This window comes from Symsagittifera roscoffensis, chromosome 2, assembly GCF_963678635.1.
Source record: "Symsagittifera roscoffensis chromosome 2, txSymRosc1.1, whole genome shotgun sequence".
Classification (NCBI taxonomy): domain Eukaryota; kingdom Metazoa; phylum Xenacoelomorpha; order Acoela; family Convolutidae; genus Symsagittifera; species Symsagittifera roscoffensis.
The window spans coordinates 85,181,517-85,208,229 of record NC_087063.1 but is presented as its reverse complement, the minus strand read 5'-3'; the positions used below and the strand labels follow the sequence as shown (position 1 = coordinate 85,208,229).

At 36.1% G+C, this 26,713-nt stretch overlaps 2 protein-coding genes across 2 annotated transcripts in view; both read right to left on the bottom strand.

The window, feature by feature from the left end:
* The window catches only part of LOC134840728 (uncharacterized), a 486,809-nt gene that overhangs the window by 452,726 nt on the left and 7,370 nt on the right, over nucleotides 1-26,713 (bottom strand). The gene's annotated exons all lie outside the window — the stretch shown is intronic.
* Nucleotides 1,718-26,645, bottom strand: LOC134840731 (serine/threonine-protein phosphatase 2A 56 kDa regulatory subunit gamma isoform-like). The gene is made up of 12 exons (XM_063856741.1): nucleotides 26,497-26,645; nucleotides 26,380-26,427; nucleotides 26,134-26,293; nucleotides 25,845-26,064; nucleotides 25,486-25,669; nucleotides 25,284-25,414; nucleotides 25,148-25,207; nucleotides 24,597-24,807; nucleotides 14,693-14,815; nucleotides 14,005-14,307; nucleotides 6,550-6,741; nucleotides 1,718-3,520 (listed from the first exon to the last, which is right to left on the bottom strand). The coding sequence occupies exons 1-12, from the start codon at nucleotides 26,533-26,535 to the stop codon at nucleotides 3,350-3,352; spliced, it is 1,842 nt and encodes a 613-aa protein (XP_063712811.1). The 5' UTR covers nucleotides 26,536-26,645; the 3' UTR covers nucleotides 1,718-3,349.

The window sequence follows — 26,713 nt, the reverse complement described above, 5'->3', positions numbered from 1 at the left end:
GACATTTATTTTTTTATCGAGCACCGACATTTGCTGGAATTTGAAAATTGGAAACATAAAACGAGCAGCTGGACCCCGGTAGTGATGGCTTATTCTTCAGGAACTTAGAATCACTGACAAGCGACACTAGAATCAGTTCAAGGGTTGATAGTTTTGTTTTGGGGTAATAACAATCTCGGAAACGAATTTTTGAAATTGTAGTCTACCGCTACATAAGCATATAAAAAGTTTTAAAATAGTTATTCGGAACCTGCGGCAGTGGACATTCAACATCATTTGGCGCTCAGCGATGTTCCAGCAAACTTCTGCTTTACTCTAAACTGAAGTTGGAGGTTGAATTCCTCTTTCATGACTTGATGCCGTCAACATATGCGGTGAAGATTGAAAATTGCTGGGGGTGGGGGTTTGGCTTTGAGCTGCAAGTTGTAGTCTCTTCTTTATCATGCGTGCATTCGATCACTATTGTGGGTTGTGCAGTGCTCGAAAGAGGAACAGTAGAAGCATAAAGAGGGAGAATTAAGAGAAAGACTGAAGCTGCCATCATAGTGAGTTGCGGCGAAGCTCCAGCAAGAGTTGGACACGATGCTGTTCATAAGCGATGTCTTCAATGTTCTTCTACTGCTCCTCTGATTAGTTTTAATCATGTTGTCGGTTCAACTGGTACGGCCACAATTGGTAACAGGCGACAATTCGTACCAAGGCATTGGCAAGTAGAATACGCTAAATTCGACATGAGAGGAATACTGCACGTGAATGAGTGTTCCCCGCTTAATTTACTGTTATGAATTGTCTACTGTTACGATTTGTCGACTCAAGGGCTCATTTAGTTGACGCATCTAGTTGATTCTTCCAGTTGATTCCTCGAGATGACTCCTCCAATTGCAAAAGCCTTTGTCTTTTTTGTCAAATGATTTCGAATTAAACTTGACAAGAAAACCGCAAACAAAATCAAATTTGAGCATTAAAAACCTTGTGGAAGTTGCAAGTGAACTAGTTTCGCGTGAACAACATTTCGGCCTCTTCCCTGGACAATTCTGACTTCAAATTTCAAGTCTCACGCCGACTTTTATTAGTTGTGCCTTTTTTTGAGTGAACCCTTCGCATTGCTGTCTACAATAGTCAGCCCATTCTGTTTTAGTAAATACCAGGCATCTGATCGGATATGGAAGCTATTCAAAGACAACAATTCCTGCAAGCATCGCAGTTGGGAAAAGAAAGATCACGCTAGGAAGGAGGGTTCAATGATATAAGCTGCCTTTTTATCTTACTTTTATTCATGGTTTCCGTTTATTTAGTTTCGTGAGCTACCTTTATGTCAAATACTAATGCGGGGGATATTTAAACAACTACTAGGGAATTCTCCGGCAGATTTCATCCGCGAGCTCATCCCAAACAAAAGTGACTACTTATAAGCTGAATGTCGTTGGTGTCAGCAAGTCGTCACAGATGCTCGGTTTTTGTTTCCCTCATTTTTATAGTGCAAACATGTTCATCATTTTGCCATTATCTGGGGCAATTTGGCAAGTGCTTTTTTTATATAAAACAAGTATCTTCTCAATTCCTGTTGTAAAATGTACGCTTCAAACAGAGAACATGGTTTGAGTTGATGCCGTAGGAGAACACCAAGTTGGCGTATTCACCGAATGAAAAACCCTTTTGATTAAGAGGAGGCCAACAGGCAGCCTGATTCTGCTGCGCACTTGAATGCTTGGCTTGATTGAGTTAAATGAAAAATGAATTAAATTCTTTACTCTCATCATTAATAAAACTCGAATTGTGTGATGGCTTAGAGAGAAGAGGAGCGAAATAATACTATACCAAACTTGAAATCATCTTCATCGTTAACAGCAGCAGCAGCAGCTATAAAGTTCACTTCTGACATCTTTTAGCATTCTTATGGAAAACATGGATGGGGAATTTTCAATTCTGGAAGCAATTCAAAGCCAAAAAGTTGTAAATAAGACTGTTAATTATTTGTTTGAATTATAAAAATATGTAATGCTTTCAGAATTGGGTGACTGTTAAAATATGCAACATTTTCCATTCAATGACTGAGTAAACATATTTGTTGCCCAGTTGGCCAATGGGTAAAAGGGGACACTGTCAGTAGCCACTCGTTGACCAGTTATGAACCACTCAGATGAAGTTAACTGTTAAAGGTCAAAGAGAACAACCCGTTTAAATTATTGAGTCTCCTAATTTATTAATATACTAGTGTGAAAGGATTATCGCTTTTTGAGATTGCACACCGACACAATGTAGCTCATTGATTGTTTACTTTCATGGTGCAACAACTACAAGACATTTTTAAACATTTCACAACAGCTCATTTTATTTGTTCACTTGGAGCATAAATCTGTACAGTGTTATGCAGTCTATTCGAAGTTTTTCTCATTTGGGTGACTAAATGATAGATTTTTCATCTTTTTCACGGAGATAGTTGGACGAGGGGTATATGAATGCTCTACATAAAATAATTTAGCACTTGTTTTTTTTTCTCGGACGGGGCCTTATTAAATACTGGGCAGGGATATTTGCACCAATAACAGCCTGAATTTACTCATCCACTCGGACTTTAAATCAATTGAAAATATCGAATTATGCATTACTTCATCGATGCTTGTGGAAAGGGAAGGTAACATGTTGTATTGGTTGAGTTGAAATGAGTTGATTTGAATGTAGAACAAACTAGACATGTACTGAAAACTACTCGAACAGAAACAGTCAACGATTAAATCATACAGCATGGCGCCAATGGCAATAACAATGGGTGCGATTTTGCTCTCTTTTTCTGCCGAGGAGACGATTAATTTATTCGATATAATTCAAACTGAGGACGAGGAGGAGGAGGAAGAGTGTTTCGAGGAAACGTCTCTATGATTCAGTTGGGAGCAGGGCACAGTTGAGGTTCAAGCAAAAAGCTAAACGTAACTGCTTTCTGAGTCTCCAAAATTTACTCCGGGTTCCAATGAAAAAGACTCTCAACGTTCTCAAATTGTTTTTTCAGCTGGTTTTGTCTAGCATGCACAGCAATAACTGACAAAAATCTATTGTGTGTGTGGGAGGGGGGAGGGGGAGGGGCAAGGAGACTGAGATATAGTATATTGAGATTTAAATGCTACTGATAATTCAGTTTGTTTATTTTCAATTTTACTAATTCGACCAGGTTATTACTGAACTGATTTTATTTTTTTCTCCTTTGCTTTACACTCAGTTTCTGTTATCGTATCTGTTTTGAGACGTAAGGAGGGAGTAGGGGGTAGTGGTTGTTGTGTTCTATGATTTGATTTGCTTCTCTTCTCTTATCTTCTCTTCTAACCCCCCCCCCCCCCAAACCCCTCGGCCCCGTCTATGCATTGCTCTCTGGGTTGGTTTTGAGGCCTGGTGCGTCGTGGCTCTTGTGTGACTCGAGTGCCTTCTGCGTGTAGATGTCCTGAGGCAGTTCACTCTTTCTCCGCATCACCGCAGCAGCACTAGTCCCGTCCCCTGTCACCACCGGCGCCGCAACTGTCGCCTTAGCCTGATCACACACAAACACCACATACTATAAATCACATCGCATCCCATTCTCCCCCTCCCCCTCCCCCTTCCACGCCTATGGTATCCAATAAAGTGTAACTTATACAAACATCGAGTAAATACGAATATCGTCAAAATAAAATAGCTTCTTAAAAGTTTTTTTCTATGAGAGGTCGGAAAATCAATTTGGTCCATCTAAAATCCCCCACAACTCGAGAAAATCCTAGACCCGCCCTTACTTGAGGGGATAAGAGATAATAAAAACATAAACAACATAGGGCGCTCTCATTCTTATTCATATTACAATATTACGTAAAACAGCAACATGTAGATCGTCGGAAAATTTCATGAAAAATTGACCTCTCAATTTCGCAATCTATTTGCAAAACAGACAAAAAACGCATAACCAGTCAATAATAGCTTTGTAAGTGCCGTTCGGAAGTAATGCATTTCAAAACATGTTTTAATGTATGTCCAACTGGAAAAGGATTTTTGTTGACGTCACATTAGACTTGATATATATCACAAGAATATTCGATTAAATGTAAGACCAACATAATATTCCATCCACTTAGTTTCAATTTATTGAACTTATGAAAAGTGAATACATGTATTTTTTTTTCCAAAACATAGCCAACAGACAGTTGGAAAAAGTCAATGAACGCAAGGAAACAAAAAAGAACACTTAGTTTCGAAAACGTGAACACTTAGAGCTCTTTGAGTTTCAAGAACAAATTAAGATTAACTTTTTTGATACAATTACCTCAATTTAGAAAAAACCGCAACAATAGGTTATCGTTTATTCCGCTGGGGAACCTGAAAGATTGAGACCACTTTCGAAATTAGAAGTCGATCACGTTTTTCGCGACCTTTACACTTTTGCTATTCGATAGTAACATTTGCCTTCCTTTCAACAGAGGAAATGAAGTGAACTTAAACAGAAATTAAAAGAGAACCAAAACAATTTAACTGAGTCTTATATTAAATCTTTTTCTGCGAAAAATCATGACAACCTTAGTAGGAACCTTCATTGCGTTCACTCACTCTTATAAAGAATGCATAACTCAAACCTACAATACATAAAATTCAGCGCCAACAATTTTTCACTCTTTTTCTATAATTTTGAAGAAAACATATGTGCCCTTGAAGCTCTTTGATTTTCATAAACAATTTAAAGCCTTTTTATAGAATTAATCCAATTTGAGAAATGTGGATTAAAATGCGAAATTTGTTTCGCTGGGTAATTAATATTTAAAAATTAATTCGTGATCTTTACACTTTTGCTGTTCAATGTAACAATGTTAAGAAAGGAAGTAAAGTGAAAATGAACAGAAATCAAAAGTCGAACAGCGACAAATTAACTTGAAATGAAATCTTTTCCTGAAAAAAATCATTAAGACCTATGTTAGAATCTACACTGTGTTCATTCACTCTTTTAGAGAAGTTTTAACTCAAACTTAAAATGCATAAACTGAGCGCGATCAACTTTTCAGTCTTTTTCTGAGAAAAAAAATATGCCATTAAAGCTCGCTCTTTGAATTTCATAAAGAGATCATTTTTGTCTCTTCATATGATATTAAACCAATTTGACAAAAACCGGAAACAAACCAAAATTTTTTATTTCGCTGGGTGAATTGTTTGCCTTTCTTTTAACACAGAAAATCAAGTAAGCTTAAACAGAAATCAAAAGTCGAACAGCGATAATATACATTTGACTGTGAAAATAAATCTTTTCCTAAGTTCTGGATTTTACAAAAATCTTAAAACCTTCATATAGAATTGTAGTTCAAGTTTTTCATGACAACAACTTTTTTCCGCCTTTTTTTCGGCTTGATAGGTTTCGGCCTTATATTGCGTCTTTCGACGAGTGAAAAAAATTTTGTGTGTGAGTATCTGTGTTTTGAGGCTGAAGAGGGAATTGATAACAACTTGTTAGTCTTAAACTTTTTTTGTCTTTTCTTACTTTTCTTTTTTTAAAACTAAATACGTTTCGGCCTTTTTTTAAAATCGGCTCTCTTATATCCAGCTCTCTTATATCGGCTTAGTGACCTATTATTGTGTCATTTGACGAGCAAAAGAAGTTTTTTTGAGATCTTTACACTTTTGCTGTTCGATAGTGGACTTTGCCTCCCTTTTAAAACCTATGTAAGAATACTCACTGCGTTGATTCACTCTTACCAAGAATAATAACTCAAACACAACATTGAGCGCGACCAAATTTTCAGTCTTTGTCTTGAATTTTAAAGAAAAATATATGCCCTTAAAGCTCTTTGAATTTCATAAACTATTTGTTGTGTATATGAAAATTTAGAAAAAATCATCATGACCTATGTAAGAAACTTCACTGCGTCCAATCACTCTTATAAAGAAATCATAACTGGAAATACACAAAATTGAGCGCGAATAACTATTCATTCTTTTTCTTGAATTTTGAAGAAAAAATATATGCCCTTAAAGCTCTTTGAATTTTGAACAATTTTTTTTAAATGAAACTAACCCATTTAGAAAAAATTGGATGAAAAGGCAAAACTTTTATTTCGCTGGGTAATCTGATACTTGCATTCCATTTTCGAAACTAGAAGTCAGTCAAATTCGTGACCTTATCATTTTTGCTGTCAGTTCGATAGAGGAATTTGCCTTCCTGTTCACAATGCAAATAAACAGATTGAAAAAAGTCAAAATTAAAACCGTTAAAAAATCAAAATTTAATGTGAACAGAAGTCAAACAGAAAACACCAAGACCACTAAGAGTACTCACGGAAAAAAATTTTACGGAAAAAAGTCTAGTTCCTGATTACAAGACAATTGCTTTCGCAAGCGTTAAATAAACTACTCCAAAAGTTTTTGATTCGAGAGTATTATTTTGAATTCCTAATAAAAAAACTCGTGATCTGCTAAAAAAATAGAATTCACTGCTTTCAATAAAACTACATTATCGAACCTTTACATAGATCATTCAATATTGATCAAGATAAAATGCGTGTTACTGAATTAAGTAACTAGAATCTGTTTTCGGCCAGGTGTTCTTACCACGGGTGCTTGTGCAGCAGCTGTGGGTGCCTGTGCTGCTTGGACAGGTATAGTCGAGTGCAGTTCATCTGGGGTCGGCAGGGCATCCGGGTCTGTTTCCGGGTCCTCGTCGCCCGCACTGGCCTGTAGAGTGTTCAGCACCAGCGTCACGTCTCCCGCGCCCCCGTCGAAGTGCTGTTGCACCAACTTAGCCTAACAAAACAAACGAAAGACCAATACAAAGGAACACAATTGTCCCACATATCAGTCCATTATCAACTATCGACACAGAGGCCAAGTTGCACTTCGCATACACAAGCAAAAATATGGACGATAGCGCTACTGGGAACAACAGAATGAGTAAAACTTAGTCTAGAAAATTTCTTGAGACGCACGCCAATTACGAGTCAACATAATTACTAATGGACGCAAGCCAATTATGACGCGTTAGCAGTACCAGTCAATTTGAAAAAAAAACGAAATTTACCAACTAACATGCCTCATTCTATAGAGTGGACGCATTTTAGCTAATATGCGAAAAAAACTATAAAATACACCCGACCCTGCCCATGTTCGAACCCTCTTACCTCTTATTCTGTTGCGGGTCTCCTTTCCTACCTCTACGCTAAAGATCCATGATACCTTGAAGCTAAAGTGCTATTTGTAATATAATAGTCTGTGTTAATATCCTTAGTAATAGCTGTCCTTAAAAGCTGGTAATTGGTCAAAATGAACACATTTTGTTGTCGCAACAATTGCATCGCAACAATATTTGCGACTTAGGTTGGAAAAAAAGAAAGTTATACTATTACACAAGCTATAACTTTGAGGATCCTGTTCTTCATCTCTTTTTGTTCCGACCACCCCCAGAGATGGAAGCAACTTTGGCATAGCAGGCTTTCTAGGTTAGCAGACTAGTCACGCATTAAAAACACCAGATAACGTCGAGTGAAATATGATATAGAAGCCCTTACGCTTCTATATAAAATAAAGGGATGCGATAAAGGAATGTGAATAAAGGAATGCTTCGCCCCACTTGCGATGCAACCCAAACGTAGAAAATGGGGTGGAGGGCAGCATGTCGAAAAAACTAATTAATGAAGTTTTTAAAGATATAGTCTCAAATATGTTCAATTTCAGGGACATATTCTAACAAACACAATCGACAGCGTAATATTACCATTCAGAAAAACTAATCGAGCGCGAAAAAGCCGACAAAATTTGGATAGACAATCACTGAGCCGAAAACAAAACATTTTGGGCTTTTAAATTTCACAATTCGATTTACACCCTCCTGAAACACTTTAGAGAAAAAACGTGAAAAAGAAGAAATTATACAACATAGCTAACTGACAGTTGGAAAAGAGTAATGAACGCAAGGAAACTGAAAAAAAAAAAAGACTTTATTTTTCGAAAATCTTCACATTTTGAATTTCGAATAAAAAGTTAAATGGCCTTAAAGCTCTTTGAATTTGTGGAACAATTTATGATGGACACTTTTTTGTTAAAATTAACCCAATTGGAGAAAACTGGATCCGAAATTAGAAGTCGATCACGTTTTTCGTGACATTTATATATTTTTTTGCTTTTCGCTAGTGCAGTTTGCCTTTCTTTTAACAATAGAAATGCACTGAACTTAAAAATAAATCACATGTCAAATCGCGAAAAATCTAATTGAGCGTGAACAAATTTAAAAAAAATCAGCAAGACCTATATAAGAGTCTTCACTACGTTCATTACTCTAGAAAAATCACACGTCACAAATATCAAAATACAAGATGAATCAAAAGGTATTTCATTTCCAGCTAAACTCGTATCAGCCAAAGAAAATAGCACGATGTGGAAGGAAGCTGACAAAAAATAAGCTGAAAAAAATTCCGATAATTGAAATCTCCCAGGAAAAAAAAATTATCAAAAATCTGCTCCTGGCCAGTATCGAGCCATAACCCATAATCGAATCAAATGTTTCAGTGATTTTGTTAAGCAAATTGTCAACCCGCAAAAAAATCTATTTCGATTTGTTAAAGCTTGCTAGTTGCAAACTTATTAAAGACAGCCGGTCGCATAACTATATTTAAAAAAAAACCTCAAGTTTGGACCCAAAAAATTACAATTTTTCTTGTTTTTATTTTTCTAATTTTATTAAGGAGTGCTTAAAATGGTTACTTAGATTTCTCAGAATCATTCTTATATATCATCGAAAAAAAACAGAAGCGAAGCAGTGATTCGCACCACTTGCGATGCGTCAAAAATAGAACGACAGCAAAAAATTATAAAAAATGAATATTCGAAAAAATGAAAAAAGCAAAAATATCGAATTTTATGATTGTCTCGAAGGTAATTAATTTTGAAGAAAAACACTGAGAAACACAATTGCCAAAAAGAAATAAGTATTGAAAAACAACATTAATCAAACGGTAATTGAATGAGCAAACAACATTTGGGTAGACGCCAAATGACCCGAAAAAATTGCTGTTAAAACTTTTAAGCTACAAAACCTAGAACGCCCGTTTTTCACACCCCTTCAAGAGCACAAAAGCAGTTAAAAAGATTTGGCTCTTCAAACGACGAAACATGAGGCAAATAAACAGATATATTTTCAAAAGCCGAAAATAGAATCAAAAATTTCGAGACTAATAAAAAATGATTAAGTCCCCCTCAACCTCAAAACACACAGGCACACAATTTTTTTTTTCGCTGGTTGACAGACGCAATGTGTGGCCATTATACCGATATACACAGAGGCGAAGTTGTACTTCGCATACACATGCAAAAATATGACCGACCGATAATGCTACTGGGAAAAACTGAATGAGTAAAACTTTGAGTCTACAAAATTTCTTAAGTGACGCACGCCAATTATGACGCATTAGCAGTACCAGTCAATTTGAAAAAAACCAGCTAACATGCCTCAATTTAAATGCAGTCTATGGAGCAGTAATAATATGAAAAAACTTGAGTAATAAAAATAAAATGAAAATTTTCTTTAATTTGACATTTTTTGTGAAAATCATCCCCCACACGCCATTTTAAGTACAAAGTGATATATTTCGCACCTAGTAACAAATAAATTATGGTAAATAAGCTTCCTTCAACCAAATCGGTTGATTTCTATGACGGATTAAATCTCCGCTTACGCGTTAATAGCGCGAAATATATCGCGCGTTTATTGTCCCAAATTGGCCAAAATGGCAAATTTCAAACCCCATAATTTTACGAAAAATAATCACAGGTGAAACACCTTTCCAAAATTCAGCTTAGGGCAACAATACTTTTTGAATGATAATTTAAAAATCATGTCAGAAATGGCTAGTTAAAAAGTCGAAATTTGTCTGAAAAAAAGCACCCCGAGCACAAATATTCCGTTACTTTCGTTACGAAAGTCGGAAAAATAATAGTTTATGTTAAAATTCTTAGATTGGCTGTACTTAATATTTGGTTACTGATCAAAATGAACACAATTTATTGCAACAATATTTGCGTCACAACAGTATTTGCGACTTGGGTTGGAAAAAAAAGATAGCTCAAACTATAACACACTCATTGCTTGTGTAAATACAGGCCGAAACCAATAAAGGCGAAAAACGGAAAAGAAAAAAAAATGCCGAGAAAAACTGTCTCCAGGCAAAACTTGAACTATAATTCTCTTAGCAAAAATCGCGATCCAGATGTGAGCATATAAACTACGTTTTACTTGAAACGACTCAAAATTATGCCACTAAGCCAATAGAATATAAGCCGAAATCATTTGGACAGAAAAAAACTAAAACATACAAGTCAAGAAATTACAAACAGCAGAAGTAATTCAAAACAGTAACAGCAACTACAATGAAAATTGCGCATAGCAAGAGATAACAATTATACGATGTTGCAACTAGGCCGACAAAACATAAGCAGACAAATAATAAGCCGATAACTTTTTTTTGAAACGGAATATTTCTCGCTTTGAAAAAAGGTCCCGGTTCGATTCGAACCAAGGACCTTTGCCCTTCCAGGCAAATTTGTTACCTCTAGGCTAAATGGGACGTGAATGCTGAGAAATTGAAAAGGACCGCGAACGCTCAGAAGGTTCCTCTAGAGATGAGTCCAGATGTATACTAGATATGAGTCCTGTGGACAGAGTTGTTTAGGGGGAAAAAGTCTAGTACTCAATTGCAACACCCTGGCTATCGCTAGGGTAAAAAACAAGTTTTGAACACAATCGCCTGCGTGTAAATGACATTCACGCAAAATTTAAACAAGCCAATCATACTTGGGTAGATGCACATTGAGATAAAAACAAATGTCATAAAAATGGGCTATAGAAATTTTTTGAAAGCGTTTAAGTAAATCAACAACACTTACAACTACAAAAAAATCGCTCGGATTTGCTGTGTTCATCAAACATATCGGTCAAATATTCCCCCAGACTTTTTTGAAGGCTGTAGACAAAAGCGAAAGCAAAAAAAAAGACCAATGGAGTATACCGGCGCACAAGAATGTAGGCAGTCTTTCTAAGGATACTCCTTTCTTGAAAATCCGTAAAGTTTTCCAGAAAAAAATCTAAGACATTTTTGCAAAAAGCATTTAAATTTCCAAAGCATCTAGAATAATAAAAAACCGGAATTCTAGGCAAAATGCCATGCAAGCATTTGAAATTCAAATTAGCAATTGAACAAAACTTACGGAGGTGAAACAAGGCCGACAATCTTTGAGCAGACCAGTTGAGCCAAAAAATAATAATTATAGAAAAAAATTTAACGTAACTATTATCCAGCTGGTAGATTAAATTGAATTTTCATGAATCTGAGTGATGTCAGCTGAGGAGCATGTCAGGCGAAGAGCATGTCAAGTGATTCAACTGATTTTCTTAAACTACTTGTTAACCCGAAAAAAGTCTACATTCCGATTTGATAACGATTGCTAATCGCAAGTCTAAATTATATATTAAGAGAAAAGGTCAAAATAAGCCATGAAATTAAAATTTGCGGATTCGAACCTGCAATCAGAAGACTGTGAAGCAGACGAACTCGCATCTGCGCCACGGGCCTTCAAAACTTACTAACACTTGCCACCAATAAAGCAGCTACATATGCTTTTACTTTGCATGCAATAAACTCTGGTACTCTCGTATAAACCCAGGCCAAAGAGTGGATAAACTTGCAAGCGAAATTGGAGAATCAGACTTCATATTTCTAAATGAAAATCTTGCAACCCGGGTCATCGACACCTGTTCAAGCTCACGGGACACCACACTTGTAAAGCCAGATCTGAACATAGTCCCACTGAACTAACACTTGGCTCGAATCACGTCCCCATCATCATAAAACTCACCTGCGATATCGAAAATTTAGAAGCAAAGAAACACTAATCATCAGCATGGCTTCAGAAAAACACGGTCAACAGAACGGCCTTAAATTGTATCAAAAACAAAACTGAGGGCCATTACAAAACGAAACCCTATCAGAGAACGCTTCTGGTCACTTAAGATGTTACCGCCGTATTCGATAAGGTTAACCACCAAAATCTTCATAATGACATAAAGAGTACTTCTCTGACTAACAACGCAAAACGATGGCTGCTCTCATTCCTACAAGGCCGCTTCACATACATCGAGTTTAGAGATCAGGTATCAAGCAATCGTTAAGTGAAACAAGGAACCCCACAAACTGATGTTCTCTCACCGCTTCTCTTCAACCTGTATATGTGACACCATTAAAACAGTCACCTCAGCAGACGATATTACACGTCTCACATCTGGGCCTAATGCATCGATACTACACACCCCCCATGAACGCATATGGCACAACTACAAACATGGCTCATATACAGACATCATAATTTATCTCAAGGTGATAAATTTTCAAACTAAGGTTGAGATTGGGTGTTATCGCCTAACAAACATGAAAAAACTCTAAAATCCTGTCACATTTGAAAAGCTCAACTTCGGAGCGCACACGCAAAACATCTGTTACCGAGCTCATCAAGAAAAAATGTGCGGAAAAAAACTAACCAGCACTAAATGGGTATCCACAAAAAGACCTTATCGATATCTTCAAAGGCCATCAACCGTAGTGTAATGAACTAGGCGGCACCAAAATGGTCACCCAGCTTCAGCGCTAATAACTGAAATAAGCTGCAAGTGAAACCAAATGACTCGCTGATAATCGTCACCTTCCTAAAAATTACTAAACTCAATTCCATCTGAAATAGGCGTTAGTGAAAACTGACTCAATCGAGAAGTCAGGTGCAAACTTGCTAAGCTGCCACAAGGATAATCTCTATTGCTGACTAATTACAGGAGTAGGTTGGACCATGAAATCCCTTATGGCTGTGAAAATTGTAGACATAACCCTTTTGATGTCAATCACTTAATTAACCGTCGAGGCAGACCAACAGATTTAGAATTCCTCAGTCTCTGGCGTGACACCTCCCTGTAGCTGAATTTCTTCAGCTCACATAGCACGATGCAGCGGGAGAGCTTAACGTCTTCCCAGAAACAATAAGCATGCCGTAGAATGCTGACCTCATCACAGCACAATATAACGAGAGACCCATTTAGACGAACTACAGTGTCAAAGCGTTTTTCAAGTAACCCACAAATGTGGTATTTCCTAAATATCCCGTCGGGGCCAACGACACTGGTCTGTGTCCTAGACAAAGCAGCCACAAATAAACCTTTATCTCCACCGGAGATGAGGGATTAAACAAACGACAACATGTCAAGCTTATTTTCAGAAACACGTATGGTATATTCCTTTTACAGTTTTTAAATTAAATGGCTTGATTTTTTTAGCGAAGGCAATTGTGCCACGCGGAATCTTTTGGGCTCATGTGAAAAACATCCCCCCTAAATAGACGAAGTGAATAATCTCCTCCTTAAAACTAAAGGGCAAACTCAATCCGTAAGGCCTGAATGTATTATGATCAAATCCGATCGGCTGAAAATTTTTTTAAACCAAATGCACAATCTACCTCCTACTATGATTTAGGGGGAGATTGTTCACTTGGTTCATCTTTGGGATTGGTATCTTAAACTCAAGAGATTTTTTGCCATGAAACCATTTCCTCGCGCCATTTGCACTTGGAGACCGCGGTTTTGTTTTTAGTTAGCAAACATTATGAATTTAGAAAAAAAAATACAATTCTCTGAAAAAACACTCGGCCTAATTACTTATTTTCACTGTAACTCACTTAAAACCTCCATTAGTTATATTGGATTTACAGCAAAATCAAAATATTCGGTACAACTTGCACAGCCACTGGCTAACCTTGCGAAATAAGTTATGGGCGTGTTTCAAGTAATTATATCTTTTTCTTAATAGATACAAAAAAAGTCAGATGAAAAAATCCCGGATTGCTGCTCTCAACTTAAGAGGTAAGAGCCACAAACTACTGCTTGCTTGCTATAATTGCTATGCTTGCTTTCTGATACTCATATATCTGCTAGTTAGCATGACATTAATAATTAAGGGTGGGGTAAGGGGAGGTTCTTACGTTGGGGTTCTTGTCGGCACAGTCTTTGATCCGGAGCCACACATTCTGTCTATTGTGGGCCAGTTCCTTCTCCTTCTGTCTGTCTGCCTTGTACTGGTGCACACAGTCATCGAACAACTTCTGGTCCATATCCATCAGCAACTTCAGTCCATTGTAGATGAGGGAGTGGATCGTCTTGTTCCAATGTGTCTTCGAGTGCTTGTAGAGGGCGGGGAACAGGATGGGCATGATGACTGCAGTGTTCTGCTGCATCAGACCGACTATGACCTCGTTGTTGAAGAAGTACAGGGTTCGCTCCGCCACCTACACAAACACACATACGGCATCACACAAAGCGGCCCCGCCTCGCAAATACTACCCAAACGAAGCAGTCCAACTGAATCTTTCACACCATCATCGCTACTATTACATTGAAACAACTTCCTCAAGTCATGCATCGAGGAACAGACTAGCAACATATATGTGCATCTCATCATCATCATCATCATCATTAACATGGCCATTAAAGACAATTTCATAACATTTACATATTACATAGGCGGCGCAGCACACACTATCATGTGATTCAGAATTTCATCTTCTGATTGTGAATGCAATGTAGGCACGTAGAGGTTCAGTAAGATACTTGGAACATTTACTCGTCTATAAACATGTGTGTGACATTTCTATGTGTGTGTGTGTTTCTGACCTGGAAGTGGGGACTGGCGACGCACTTGGCCAGCTGTTTGAACAGAGGCACCATCACATCCTGGAACTGCTCCGGCTTAATAGCATCCAATATCTCCTCCAACTCATTCAGAAACATGACCTCCTGCAACAGAACAACAGCCATTAGGCAAGAGTGAAACAATCTTCACAAAACAACTACAGAGAGGCGAGGCCAGCAGAAGCTTCACTCCGCACCCCTTGGGATACAAAATATAAAATATACGCTAGCTGAGTAAATAGTTATAAATAACAAGAGAACAACAAACCATCCAACACTAACACATTTTGTAATCTTAAAGCACACTTCAACATGAAAAGGCGAACAAATAACTTAACAAAACAATTAAAGCCACAGGAATATAGTACAGGCTGTGTTTAAACAGTACAAAGCACAGGTTATAAGGTGCAAACGATATTCGAAACACTTGTCAGAAAACTCTTAAACAGCACGACAGCTAGCCAAAAAAAAATACGAATCCCATTGACTGAAAAAATTACTAGTGACCCAGCTAAACTGCAGATACCCCTTTGATATTTTTTAGAATATGTTCAGGGCGAGAGAAAATGGGTAACTTTCAAAATTGCACTTTTCCCAAAACCATTGTTGTTTCTCTACTAAAAGAGGGATAGACCGCTTTTGTGGGGAATGTCCAAACAACGGTGTTTTTCGATTGAACCCTCAACCTTAGATTTGGCAGGGTAGTTTTCGAGAAAAGCACTTTCCAAAAAATTGCACTTTTCCAAAGGCCATAAATTGCACTTTTTTAAGGCCATAAATTGCACTTTTCCTAAGGCCACAACTTTTGGGGCATCGCTGCTTATACGGGAAAAATCCAAACAAGAATTGAAGAAATGGCAAAAAAGGAGTTTTTTACTTTAGCCTCGAGCGAAGTTCAATTTGACAAAAAACATGTCGAGAAACACCATTTCCAGAGTTAAGTAAGTACTCAAACAAAATTCACTATGTGGTAACCAAGCACACGACACTTAAATAAACTACCGTGAGCCGAAAAAATGTCAAGAAAATTTCCCAACATAGTCAACAGATAGTTGAAAGGAAGTCAAACAAACAGAAAACAAACTGACTTGTTTTTCAAAAAATTCTCAATTTTCGATTTCAAAGAAAAAAAACTGATGGCCTTAAAGCTCTTTGAATTCCCAAAAACATTTAATGATTGAAACATTTTTGAAAAATTTAACTACATTTGAGAAAACTGGATTAATACGAAAAAACTTTATTTCGCTGGATAATCTGATAACTAAATTCCACTTCCGAAATTAGAAAACGATCACATTTTTCGTGGCCTTTACATTTTACTGTTTGATTTAGTAATTTGCCTTCCTGTTTACAATGGGAATATACTCAGCTTAAAAAGAAGAAATCAAAAGTCAAACTGCGCAAATCTAATTTTAAGCCTGAACAAATTTCAAGACTTTTCCTGAGAAAAAAATTATCACGACCTATATAAAAGTCCGAACTAAGTTCATCGAGTCTAAATTATATGGCCTTAGAGCTCCTTCAATTTCAAAAACAATTTATGAAACTTTTTGATTAAAAAAAAACAACCCAACTTGAGAAAAGTGGATCAAAAATAAAATTTTTATTCCGCTGGGAAATCTGTAAATTAAATTCTTCTTTCGAAACTAGATATAGCTCATGTTTTTCTTGACCTTTACAACTTTGCTGTTTGATCGTGGAGATTGCCTTCCATTTAACAGCAGATATAACTTGAACAGAAATCAAAAACCAAACCTCGAAAATCAAAATTGAGCGTGAAAAATATTTATACAGAGGCGAAGCGGAGCTTAGCACCACTTGCGATACAACATAAACACACAAAAAACAGAGAACATCGGAGAAAAAATTGAAAACCTATGAGAACCGAATTTTTTGTACGTCTCATTAACACGATAACAGATAATTAGTCGCCCAGTTTAAGGTGGAGGTACGTGTTTGATTTTTTTTGACTTTTTTATACTGATGTGCCACGAAATTCTTAGTTTCAAAAATTGAAACTTGCCTAAATCCTTATTTTTTTCTCTACTAAAGTAAGTGAGAAGTGTGAAAATTTTTGAGATATTGGAATTTTCCCTAGGAAATTAAATCTCTCAACCAGTTCTTTCGATTGAACCCTTCATCTCCGTAAATTTTTGTGTCAGAACATGTGGGCGTAACCGCTTATCCAGGGTAGCTTCCCACGGCCTATTTGTGGATTGAACTCAAAAACTCAGATTTGGCATGGCAGTTTTCAAGACAAGTCAAATAGTTTCAAATAACTGTCAAAAAATATCAAAAATGTGACTTTAGCTTTTAGTGTAAATAGCTTTTAGGGCAATAGCTTTTAGTGTAAAACATTTAGGCGTAGCCGTTTTTTAAGGGGAGTTTAACACAACTTGCGTTTTCGATTGAAACTAAACTCTGATTTGGGAAAGTAGTTTTCAAGAAAACTTTCACAAAACAGTCGAATAATAACAAAATGAGTTTTCCGAGGACGATACCTTTTTTTGTAGAAAAGAGGAGCTTCTCTACCAGAAATCCAAAATCAGGTGCTCCAATGAACACTCAAGCTGAAAATTGGCAAGATAGTTTTCGATAAAACTCAAAAAAAATTCAAAAAGGTTCAAAGACTCAAAACTTTTACTTTTTTGAAGAGCACAAAAATTGGACTCAGTCGCTTATGCAGTGGAGCTTCACACAACCTTATAATTCGATTGAAACTAAAGTCTCAAATTTCAGGAGGTTAGCTGTCGAGAAACTTCGAAAAACTTCAAACGGTCAAACAAATTAAAATTTTGATATTTCCGATGGCCGTAACTTTTAGTGTAAAAAGGAGCTTCCCAACACCCTTTATTTCAATTGAGCATACATAATCTTAGATTTAAGAGGGTAGTTTTCGAGAAAAGTCAAAGATTCAAAAACCGGTCAAAAATCAAATGTTTAGCTAATCCGAGGGCCAAAACAACCTAATCTTTGGCAAAAACTGCTTGGAGAGCGTATCGGATAAAATAAATTTCACAAGAAAAAAAAACGGAACATCAGCCGACAGAAATTAGGACAGTAAAAAAATCGACTTTTCTGAGTGTCATAACTTATTGAGACAAAAATTTGGGCGTGGCCTCTGATGCAGGGAGGCTTTCCACAACCAGTTCTATCAATTGAAATCATTAGTTCTGATTCGGTAGGGTAGTTTTTAAAAAAAACGAAATACAACCAAAAATATGGGTCAAATACTCCCATCATAGACTATTTCGAAGACTACAGACAGTTACTGCAGTCTGTAGTATTCGAAATAGACTAGCGGATTATGCAGACATACAGGAGAGTAGGCGGTCTTTCCACTGATACCATTCTTGGAAAATCGGTACAGTGGGTTTTGAGTAAAAATGAATCTAGGAACCCAGGCAGATAATTTGATTTTGTTGTTTTGATACGGGATGAAAAAGATAATTACAAAAAATGGACTTCACCCAAAACCTTAGTTGTTTCTAACAAAATAAGAGTTAAACTTTTTGCGACTTTGGAAATTTCCTGTAAACATAAAAATTTTAGACAAATTTTAATGCGTAGACGCTTATACACAGAGGCTTCCCACAAGCTGTTGCCTCGATAAAACCGTTGATATCAGATTCGACTGAGTAGTTAGAAGTCAAAATTTTCAAAAACGCACAAGAAATTGAAATACTCAGGTTTCTGATGCCCATACTTTTTTTGGTAGAAAATTTAGACGTCACCGTTTATTCTGCGGAATTTTTCATGAACCATTTAAAAAATTGAATCCAAAATCTCATATTTGGGAAAGTAGTTGAAAAATCATAAATTAAAATTTTGATTTTTCTATCGGCCATAACTTTTTGTAAAGAAAAACTAGAGATTAACCGCTCGTTAGGAGGGGCTTCACACAACCTGCTCTATTCATTGAATCCAAAATCTCAGATAGTAGTATTTGAGGAAAGTTTCAAAAAACTGTAAAAATTCAAAAATTTGTCTTTTCCTAGGCCCATAATTTTTCATTTAAAAAAAAATTGGACATAGCCGTTGAAACAGGGTAGCTTTTCAGGACTTTTTCTCTCATTTGAAGCCAATATCTCAGATTTGGGGGGTAGTTTGAGAAATGTCAAAAAGTTCCAAAAAACGTTCAGAAAACCGAAAACTTGATTTTTCTGAGGGCCATAACTTTTTGTGTAAAAAAATTGGGCGTCGCCGTTAGTGCAAGAGAGCTTGACAGAATTCGTTCTTTCGATTGATCTCAAAATCTCAGCTTTTGAAAAAATGTTTTCGATAAAATGAAACAAAAAATCTAAAAATTTAGGTCAAAAATTTTTCGAAACAAAAATTTCAGAACTTTTTGAACTAAAACCAGCAAGGATAATAGAATAAGAAATTCGATTCCGAAGAAAATTTACCAAATGGTACAAAAAGCCCAAAAAACCTTGGCAGAAACCCTTTAAGCCGATAAAACAAAAATATTAAGTGCCGCTCACCCTCAAAACACAAAAAAAAATTTTTAAATCGTAAAGTGAAATAATATGAGGCTAATAAGACAAAATACTATAGCCAGAAATCTATTAATCCGAAAACATAAGAAAAGTCAAAACAAAATTTAAAAAACTTCGACTAATAAAAAGTCCTGTCCACCCTCAAAACACACACACGCACATACAAATTTTTCTCGCTCGTCAGAAGACGCAATATGAGACCATTAAGACGATTTATTAAAGGCGGAAAAATATTATGCGGAAAAAAGGAAAAGAAAAAAACAAAGCCGAAAAAATGGTATGACTGGTATGACAAACTAAAATTTTTATCAACTTTGTGCAATCTAGAGGGAAGCATGAAGTTTGCTTCCTTTTAAACGAATCAAAATTAGGTCAAAAGCCGATGAAACTTAAGCCGAAATTATTTGGACAGAAAAAAGTTTTTGAGCAAAAAGAAACAAAACAAAAAAAAATTAGAAAAAAGTTACAAACAGCAGAAGTAAATAAAAAAACTACAAATAATTTCAATGTAACTTGCACACAGCAAAAAAAACAATTCTAGGATGTGGCAACTAAGCCGACAAAACATAAGCAGACAAACAATGAAACGGAATTTGAAACGGAATATTTCTCGGTTGAAGAAAAAAACAAGTTCCTGTCGAATTTGAAGCCAGGATCTTCGCCATCCCAGGCATATTCGTAACCTCCAGACCATGAGTGCCAAATACACAAATGAATTTGACTTTACTATGAAGTGCATCTAAATTTACCATATCTAAATTTGACCATTCAGTGAACAAAGTTATTTCCAAAAAAATTCTAGTACCCGATTGCAATATCCTTGCTTATTACAAGGGTAATTAGCAACGGACAACACTAAAGAAGCAGAAACAAAGCTTTAAAAATACTTTTTCCTACATAAAAAAAACTAACCAAAACCCATTTAGGAGTATTCACTACATTCATGACTCTTAATGAAATGTCAAATCGCAAAAAAAACTAATTATAGCCTGAACAAATCTTATACTTTTACAGATAAAAATCACCGCGACCTATACAAGAGTCTTACTACATTCATCGGCTCAAAAAGTTTTCAAACTCCTCTATTTTATACCTCTATCCCCGAGAACAAATTCGTGATAATATATTTCTGTTCTTCAAACAACGTATTGCGAGGCAACTAAACTAATAAAATAAAACAGAGCCACTATACAATTGGAAAAGATTCGTGAACGCAAGGTAACAGAGGCAAAAACTGACTGTTTTTTTTCAAAACTTCAACTTTCGAATTTCAAAGGAAAATTATATGGCCTTAAAGCTCTTTGAACTTCAAGAACAAATTATGGTTGATACTTTTGATGAATCTGGCCCAGTTTGAGAAAATTAGATCAACAGTTCAATTTTATATTTCGCTGGTAAGTCTGAAAATTAAATTCCACTTTCGAACTAGGAAGCCAATCACATTTTATGACCTTTAATTTTGCTGTTCGATAGTGGAGTTTGCCTTTCTTTATTCAAGAAAAATGAAATGAGCTTAAAAATAAATCAAAACTCAAACCGCGAAATATCAAATTTGATTCCTGAAAAAAATATATATCACCTTTCATGACTACGTCAATGACTCATAAAACTGAACTCAGCTAGGCCAAAAATAGTTTAAGAGAAAAAAACGAAGCAAATTAAACACAGAGGCGAAGCGGAGCTTTGCAACACTTGTGATACAATTAAACCGTTACTTTAGAAAATATTGAGAAACAGGTAGTCTTTTCTTTACGCTAAAAAAAAAAAAATTTTGAAAAATCCAAATATCTACAGAAAATTCATACTTTTGTCTCGGATGATGTTCATAAACAGTCTTAACAAACAACGAAAATCAGTGATCGAGCGGCAACTTCGGCGAAAAAAACTTGGTTCGACCCTCGTTCAAAAATGTTGATTCGTAATACAACACAACGCTCGCAAGTTTAATTACAATAATTGTATTTTAAGCGAGTAGGAAAAAATGTAGATTCGTAATTCAATACTAAGCTCGCCAGTGTAATTATGACATTTGTATTTAGTAACATGTCTATTCGACAAAACTCACTATTTCTTCGTGGCAAAAAAAATAAGAAATGGGCTAAATTGGATTTTTCTTCAACTTTTGGATTTCAAACAGAGGCGAAGCGGAGGCAAAAACTAGTAAAAAAAAACCATTTCAAGCTATAAAATTTTAGAAGCCTAATTCAATAGATCCATCCCTCTTCATACGGGCAAAAATATTTGAAAATTCGCCCTTGAAAGTACGCAACATCAGCTGAGTAAGCCGAAAAAGATAAGCCGAACCCATTTTGAAAAACTTAAATTAGTTTAAGTAAATTAAACTACAGAACAAGCTTCAATTATAGTTAAAACTAGGGGCCCAGTAAAAGCTGCAGGTAACTCTTTGATATTTTTTAGAATACGTTTTACTGAAGCAAGATGAAATGCGTTATTTTCAAAACCCAAAACCTTAGGTGTTTCTTTACTAAGATAAGTGATTAGCCACAAATGTAGGCGAAATACCTATTACAGTTTCTTACACATGAACTCAAAATGAAATTAGGTAAAGTCAGGGTCTTTTCACTCATCCTAGTCATTTAATTGTGCGAAGCCACTTATAGCGAAAAAAATATCATACCCTGTCTTTTCGATTGAACTCTAAATCTCAGCTTTGTCGGGGTAGTTTTCGAGCAGTCAATAATTTTGCAAAAAAAAATAGGAAAACAGCGAAACCTTCAGAATGGGCACAGAACATCTTTTCCTTTATAAATAAAAGAGTCGACACTTTTAAATTAAAAAATTTCACAACCGCTTTATTCGATTCAATCCTTAATCTCAAATGTGCTGGGGTAGTTTTTGAAATCAAAGATTCCAAAAGACGGACACAAAAATAATCAAATTTGACTTTTCAGAGTGTGATAGTTTTTTCTATAAGAAATAGGGCGTACCAGCTGATGCAGTGAAGAAGCCCATAATCGTTTTTGTTCGATTGTACTATCAAGCTGAGAACTCACAGGGTAGTTTTCGAGAAAAATCAGTTTCCAAAAAACCGTGAAAAAGAAAAGTCTTTTCAAAAACCAAAAACTTTTTCGGCAAAAGATTAAGAAGGTATTCGCTTATGCAAAGGAGCTTCTCACCTTTTTTATTGGAAGCAAAAACTGAGGTTTAAGAGGACAGTTTTTAAAAATGCTTGCTAATCGAAAGCGTAAAAGATCTGATCTTTCAAAAATCTGATCTTTCAATTGAAACCAAAATCTGTGATTTCGGAGAGTAATTTTCGTCAAAGTTTCAAAATTTTCGACCAATTCTAGTAATTTTCGACCTGTCAAAGTTTCAAAAAACGGTCAAAAAATCACATTAATGAACTTTCTGAGTACCATAAATTTCAAAGAAAATTGAGCTTACCCGCTTATTCAGGGGATCTTCCCACAACCCTTGCTTCCGATTGAACTCGAAACCTCAAATTTGTGTGTGTAGTTATCGAAAAAATTCCAAAAAAAGGGTCAAAAAATCCTTCCACACAAATTTTCGAAGGCTGAAAATTAAAGTAAAAACAAAAACACGAAGTCAAAAAAGTAAAAAGTACAAACTGCCGAAGTAAATCAAAACCCTTAGATTAACAACGTATATTGCTTAGCTAAAAAAAGCAAGATGTGGTAACTACGCCGACAAAACATCACTTAAATCGCCAAACTATGAGCAGATAAAGCCAACAATTTGTTGCAACCGAATATTTCGAGTTTGAAAAAAAAAAGATATCAGATTCGAAATTAGGCCTTTTCCTAGTCGTATTTGTTACCTCCAGACCAAGTGTGCCGAAGACGCAGAGAAAATTGAATTTTCTTCTAAATTGGACCTAAATTTACCATTTCTAATTTTGAATATACTGTGAACAAAGTTACTAGTACCCGATTGAAATTGAGCATTTTTGCTGCAGAATTGAATGCTGAACATATGATTCACTGATTTTGTTGACCTAATTGTTAACCCGAAAAACCTCTTTATTCCGATTCGATAACGCTTGCTAATGGCCAGCATAAAAAGCAAATCCCATACATTTTCATAATACCTGTTTAAATCACCCAGGAAGAGTTCAAATCAAAAATTAAACACAGAGGCCACGCTTCGCAAACGCTAGCCAAAACGCGACAAAAAAACAGCTAGCAATAAGAAACAGTAGAAATGAGCAGAGCACTAGCCAGAAATTCCTCTCACAAAAATTCCTCCCACAATAGTCCTTGAAAAAAAAACAGCCAATCCAAGATTGGAGAAGAGAAATGAACGCAAGTAAACATAAAAAAAACACTGACTTTCTAGAGAAAATCTCAACTTTCGAATTTCAAAGAAAAAAATAGATGCCCTTTAAGCTTTTAAAATTTCTACAACAATTTATGATTGACGCTTTTTTTGATACCATGAACCCAACTAATGAAAACTGGATCAATAGGTAAAGTTTTTATTCCGCTGGAAATATAAAAACTAAATTCCACTTTCGAAACTAGAAATCGTTCACGTTTTTTTCGCGCCATTACCACGTTCGAATTTGGAGAGTGCTATTTACGTCACTTTCAGCAGATGAATTTCAATTGAACTCAAAAAAGCATATATACCTAAGTGCATTCATAAATGCATCAATATGTATGAATGCACATCTGCAGTTATTAGAGACTTTTAAGACTTTTACTGAAAAAAAAACAAAATCAGCAAGACTCTTATAAGAGACTTCACTACATTCATTACTCTTAAAAATTCCCAAATCGTTCAAAAAAATTTGAAAAACCAATCCCATAAATTTTCATAAGTTTTTATCAGCATGTTCGAATCAAAAATGAAAAAAAACAAGCTTTAGAAAGGAACTACTTGAAACGCGTACCAGATAATAAAAGTTTCATTTGAACAAAAAGGGAAAATCAGCCGACAGAAATTAGGACGAAACCCACAATTCCGAAAAAGAAAATTTTCCCTACATAAATGAAAAAATTAAATACTACATCATATGAATCAAGAAATTTTATTTGAGCTTTTGTTTACGGGGGAAAAGTCTAGTTCCCGATTACAAGTCACTTGCTCTCGCAAGTGAAATAATGTAACTTGCCAAGCTCCATTCATTACTTTCCTTTAGCAAAATGAAAAAAAAATAATTTCAGAAAAAATTTTTCCATCAACATGTATCGCTAAAGTTGCAGAAAATTGCACCATGAAAGGAAGGACTCCAAAATAAATTTCAATTATAGTAAAATCAGAAAATGATGACAAACGGGCATCCGGTGACTAAATTTTTCAAAACAAAAATTTTCAATTTGCAAAAATTTGAACCCCGGACATTTGTTCCAAGCATTCGCTTTACCTCCAGGCTCAAATTATCGAGTTAGTGAATTAAGGCTCACCTTGGGACTGTGGACCTTGGGCCAGAATTTAAGGAGGCCCATAATGACAGGGTGAGTGAGTGCCTTGTCCTTCTCGAGGAACTGGACCACACAGTAAGCAAGCTGTGGATGGTAGACTGCGAGAGAGCGCACCTTGTGCAGGGGCAGCAGCACTTTCAGCAAAAACACCTTGTGCTCCTCCTTCAGCGGCAGCGCGAATCCGTTGATGATGCTGATAAAACAAATGTTCTAAGCGTAAAACACTGCCTAACAATGATGCAAGTACAAACAATTAACTAGTCTAGCCTCATATTATCAGATGATATATTGAGTACCAAGACAAGATATATACTAAAATACTCATGAAATGCACACTAAATGACAATCTTAAAAGCGCAGCCTGTAGAAACTGTGCTTACACAATGCTCTTCGTGAAACGAATGATATATTCAAGAAACTTCTCCTACTTGCACCATGAAATGCAGGACTCCAAAATCTTACAAGCGGCTTGAGGATCTACCATTGCATGCAAAAATGAGGAACATGAAAATATCTTTTCCAAACAGACGAACCTGCCGAGGATTTCGAGCAGTTCAGCGACTCCGTTGTGCTTTTCCGTTTCGTAAATAAACCTGAAACAAAACTATATACTCACGCATCCTCGCATCAAAGTTAGCTGTTATTCGCTGAATGGCTCGTAGCACTGACCTATAGAAGACGTTATTGATCTGTTTGCGGATGTAAGCTCTGAGACCTAGAAATTTTCCATAGATTCTATGCAACGTAGTCTTCAAAAAATCTCTTTCCCGAGGATCTTCGCTGTCAAATAACTCAATCAGCTGAAAAATCAAATTTCCACATCATTCGTAGCATAATGATCATAAATTGCCTTAAAATAACGATGACTTACCTGCAGAACAAACTTCTGGTCGATATACCGTTTAGCGATATTTGGTTGAAAATCAGGAGACTCCAAGAACCGGAGAAAAAATTCGTGAACTATCTGGAGATGTGGCCAGGCAGCCTCTAGAGCCGGCTCGTCCTCCTCTGGGTCAAACTCGGCTCCTGTGGGACTAGATGCAGGTGGTAGAGACCTAAAACGAAAACCATTTCATCTAGAAACCCAAAAACGAGAAAACAACTTGTCCCAACTTTGTCTGATTTGAATCAAAAACAACGGCATTGCCATAAATAGTTACACTCCCACATTGAGCACAACTGTCCCCAATTAACTTCGTTCAGGCAAAATGGGAATCACTGCCAACTCACCTGAACATATTCACGGCAAACATATTAATTGCTTCTGGGTATATCGGCTCGGTAATCACGTCCCTGTTATGGGCAACATACTCTACTAATTCATTCAGAACTGCTCGTTTAATTTCTTTCGACTTCAAATCACTCAATGGGTCCAACACGAAATCAAATATGGTGCAACACTGCCTCAGCTTCTGAATAAATAAATCCTCGCGAGCGTCCGATGCAGCTTCTGAAAAATAAAATACTTAACAAAAAATATATCAAAAACATATCTTGCTTTTTCTTGATTTCAACTCACCCATGATATTGGGAAGCTTGGTAAGTTCCCTGTTTTTACTGATGTTGAACCGAGAAGAGTTTTGCCTCTTCTCTTTTCTAATTGGCGCATTTGGATTGAACTTAATTTTGGACAATTGTGTCGTGGGCGGCGCGGGTCCATGCGCAGCCTTTTTCAAACTCTGTTTAAAAAATCAAAAATTAATTTATTTTAGATAGAAAGCAAGTCCATTTAAAATGTCAACCTCTAATTTGAGCGGATACTCACTTCCTCGGATTCAGCATTGCTTTTTGAGCTCTGCTTGGTTCCAGTTGTCTAGAATATCATTGTTAATGATAAAATCCGCATATTTCATAAAATTTCGAATGAAAAATAAATGAACACCTTTTTTGGTTTATTCGGCATAGTCAGTGGATTTTTCATCACAAGCAGGAAAAAATTTTTTACAAAGAAAAAGATTGGGAGATGAGATGAAGATCTGATAACATAGCAGATTTGAACTGAATACCCGCTATTGTTACTTATATCATTCCAATCTAAAATTACAAGAAAAAATTACACGCTCTGTAGGACACCATCAAAATTTCCGCTTTCCAAGCTA

Bases quoted from the DNA above. Each gene is read 5' to 3' on its own strand.
- LOC134840731 (XM_063856741.1), bottom strand. From the start codon at position 26,535: ATGAAAAATCCACTGACTATGCCGAATAAACCAAAAAAG. The intron at 26,065-26,133 runs GTGAGTTGAAAT...TTTATTTTTCAG, and splicing joins CAAGCTTCCCAATATCATGG to AAGCTGCATCGGACGCTCGC. The intron at 24,808-25,147 runs GTTCGTCTGTTT...TTGTTTTATCAG, and splicing joins CTGCTCGAAATCCTCGGCAG to CATCATCAACGGATTCGCGC.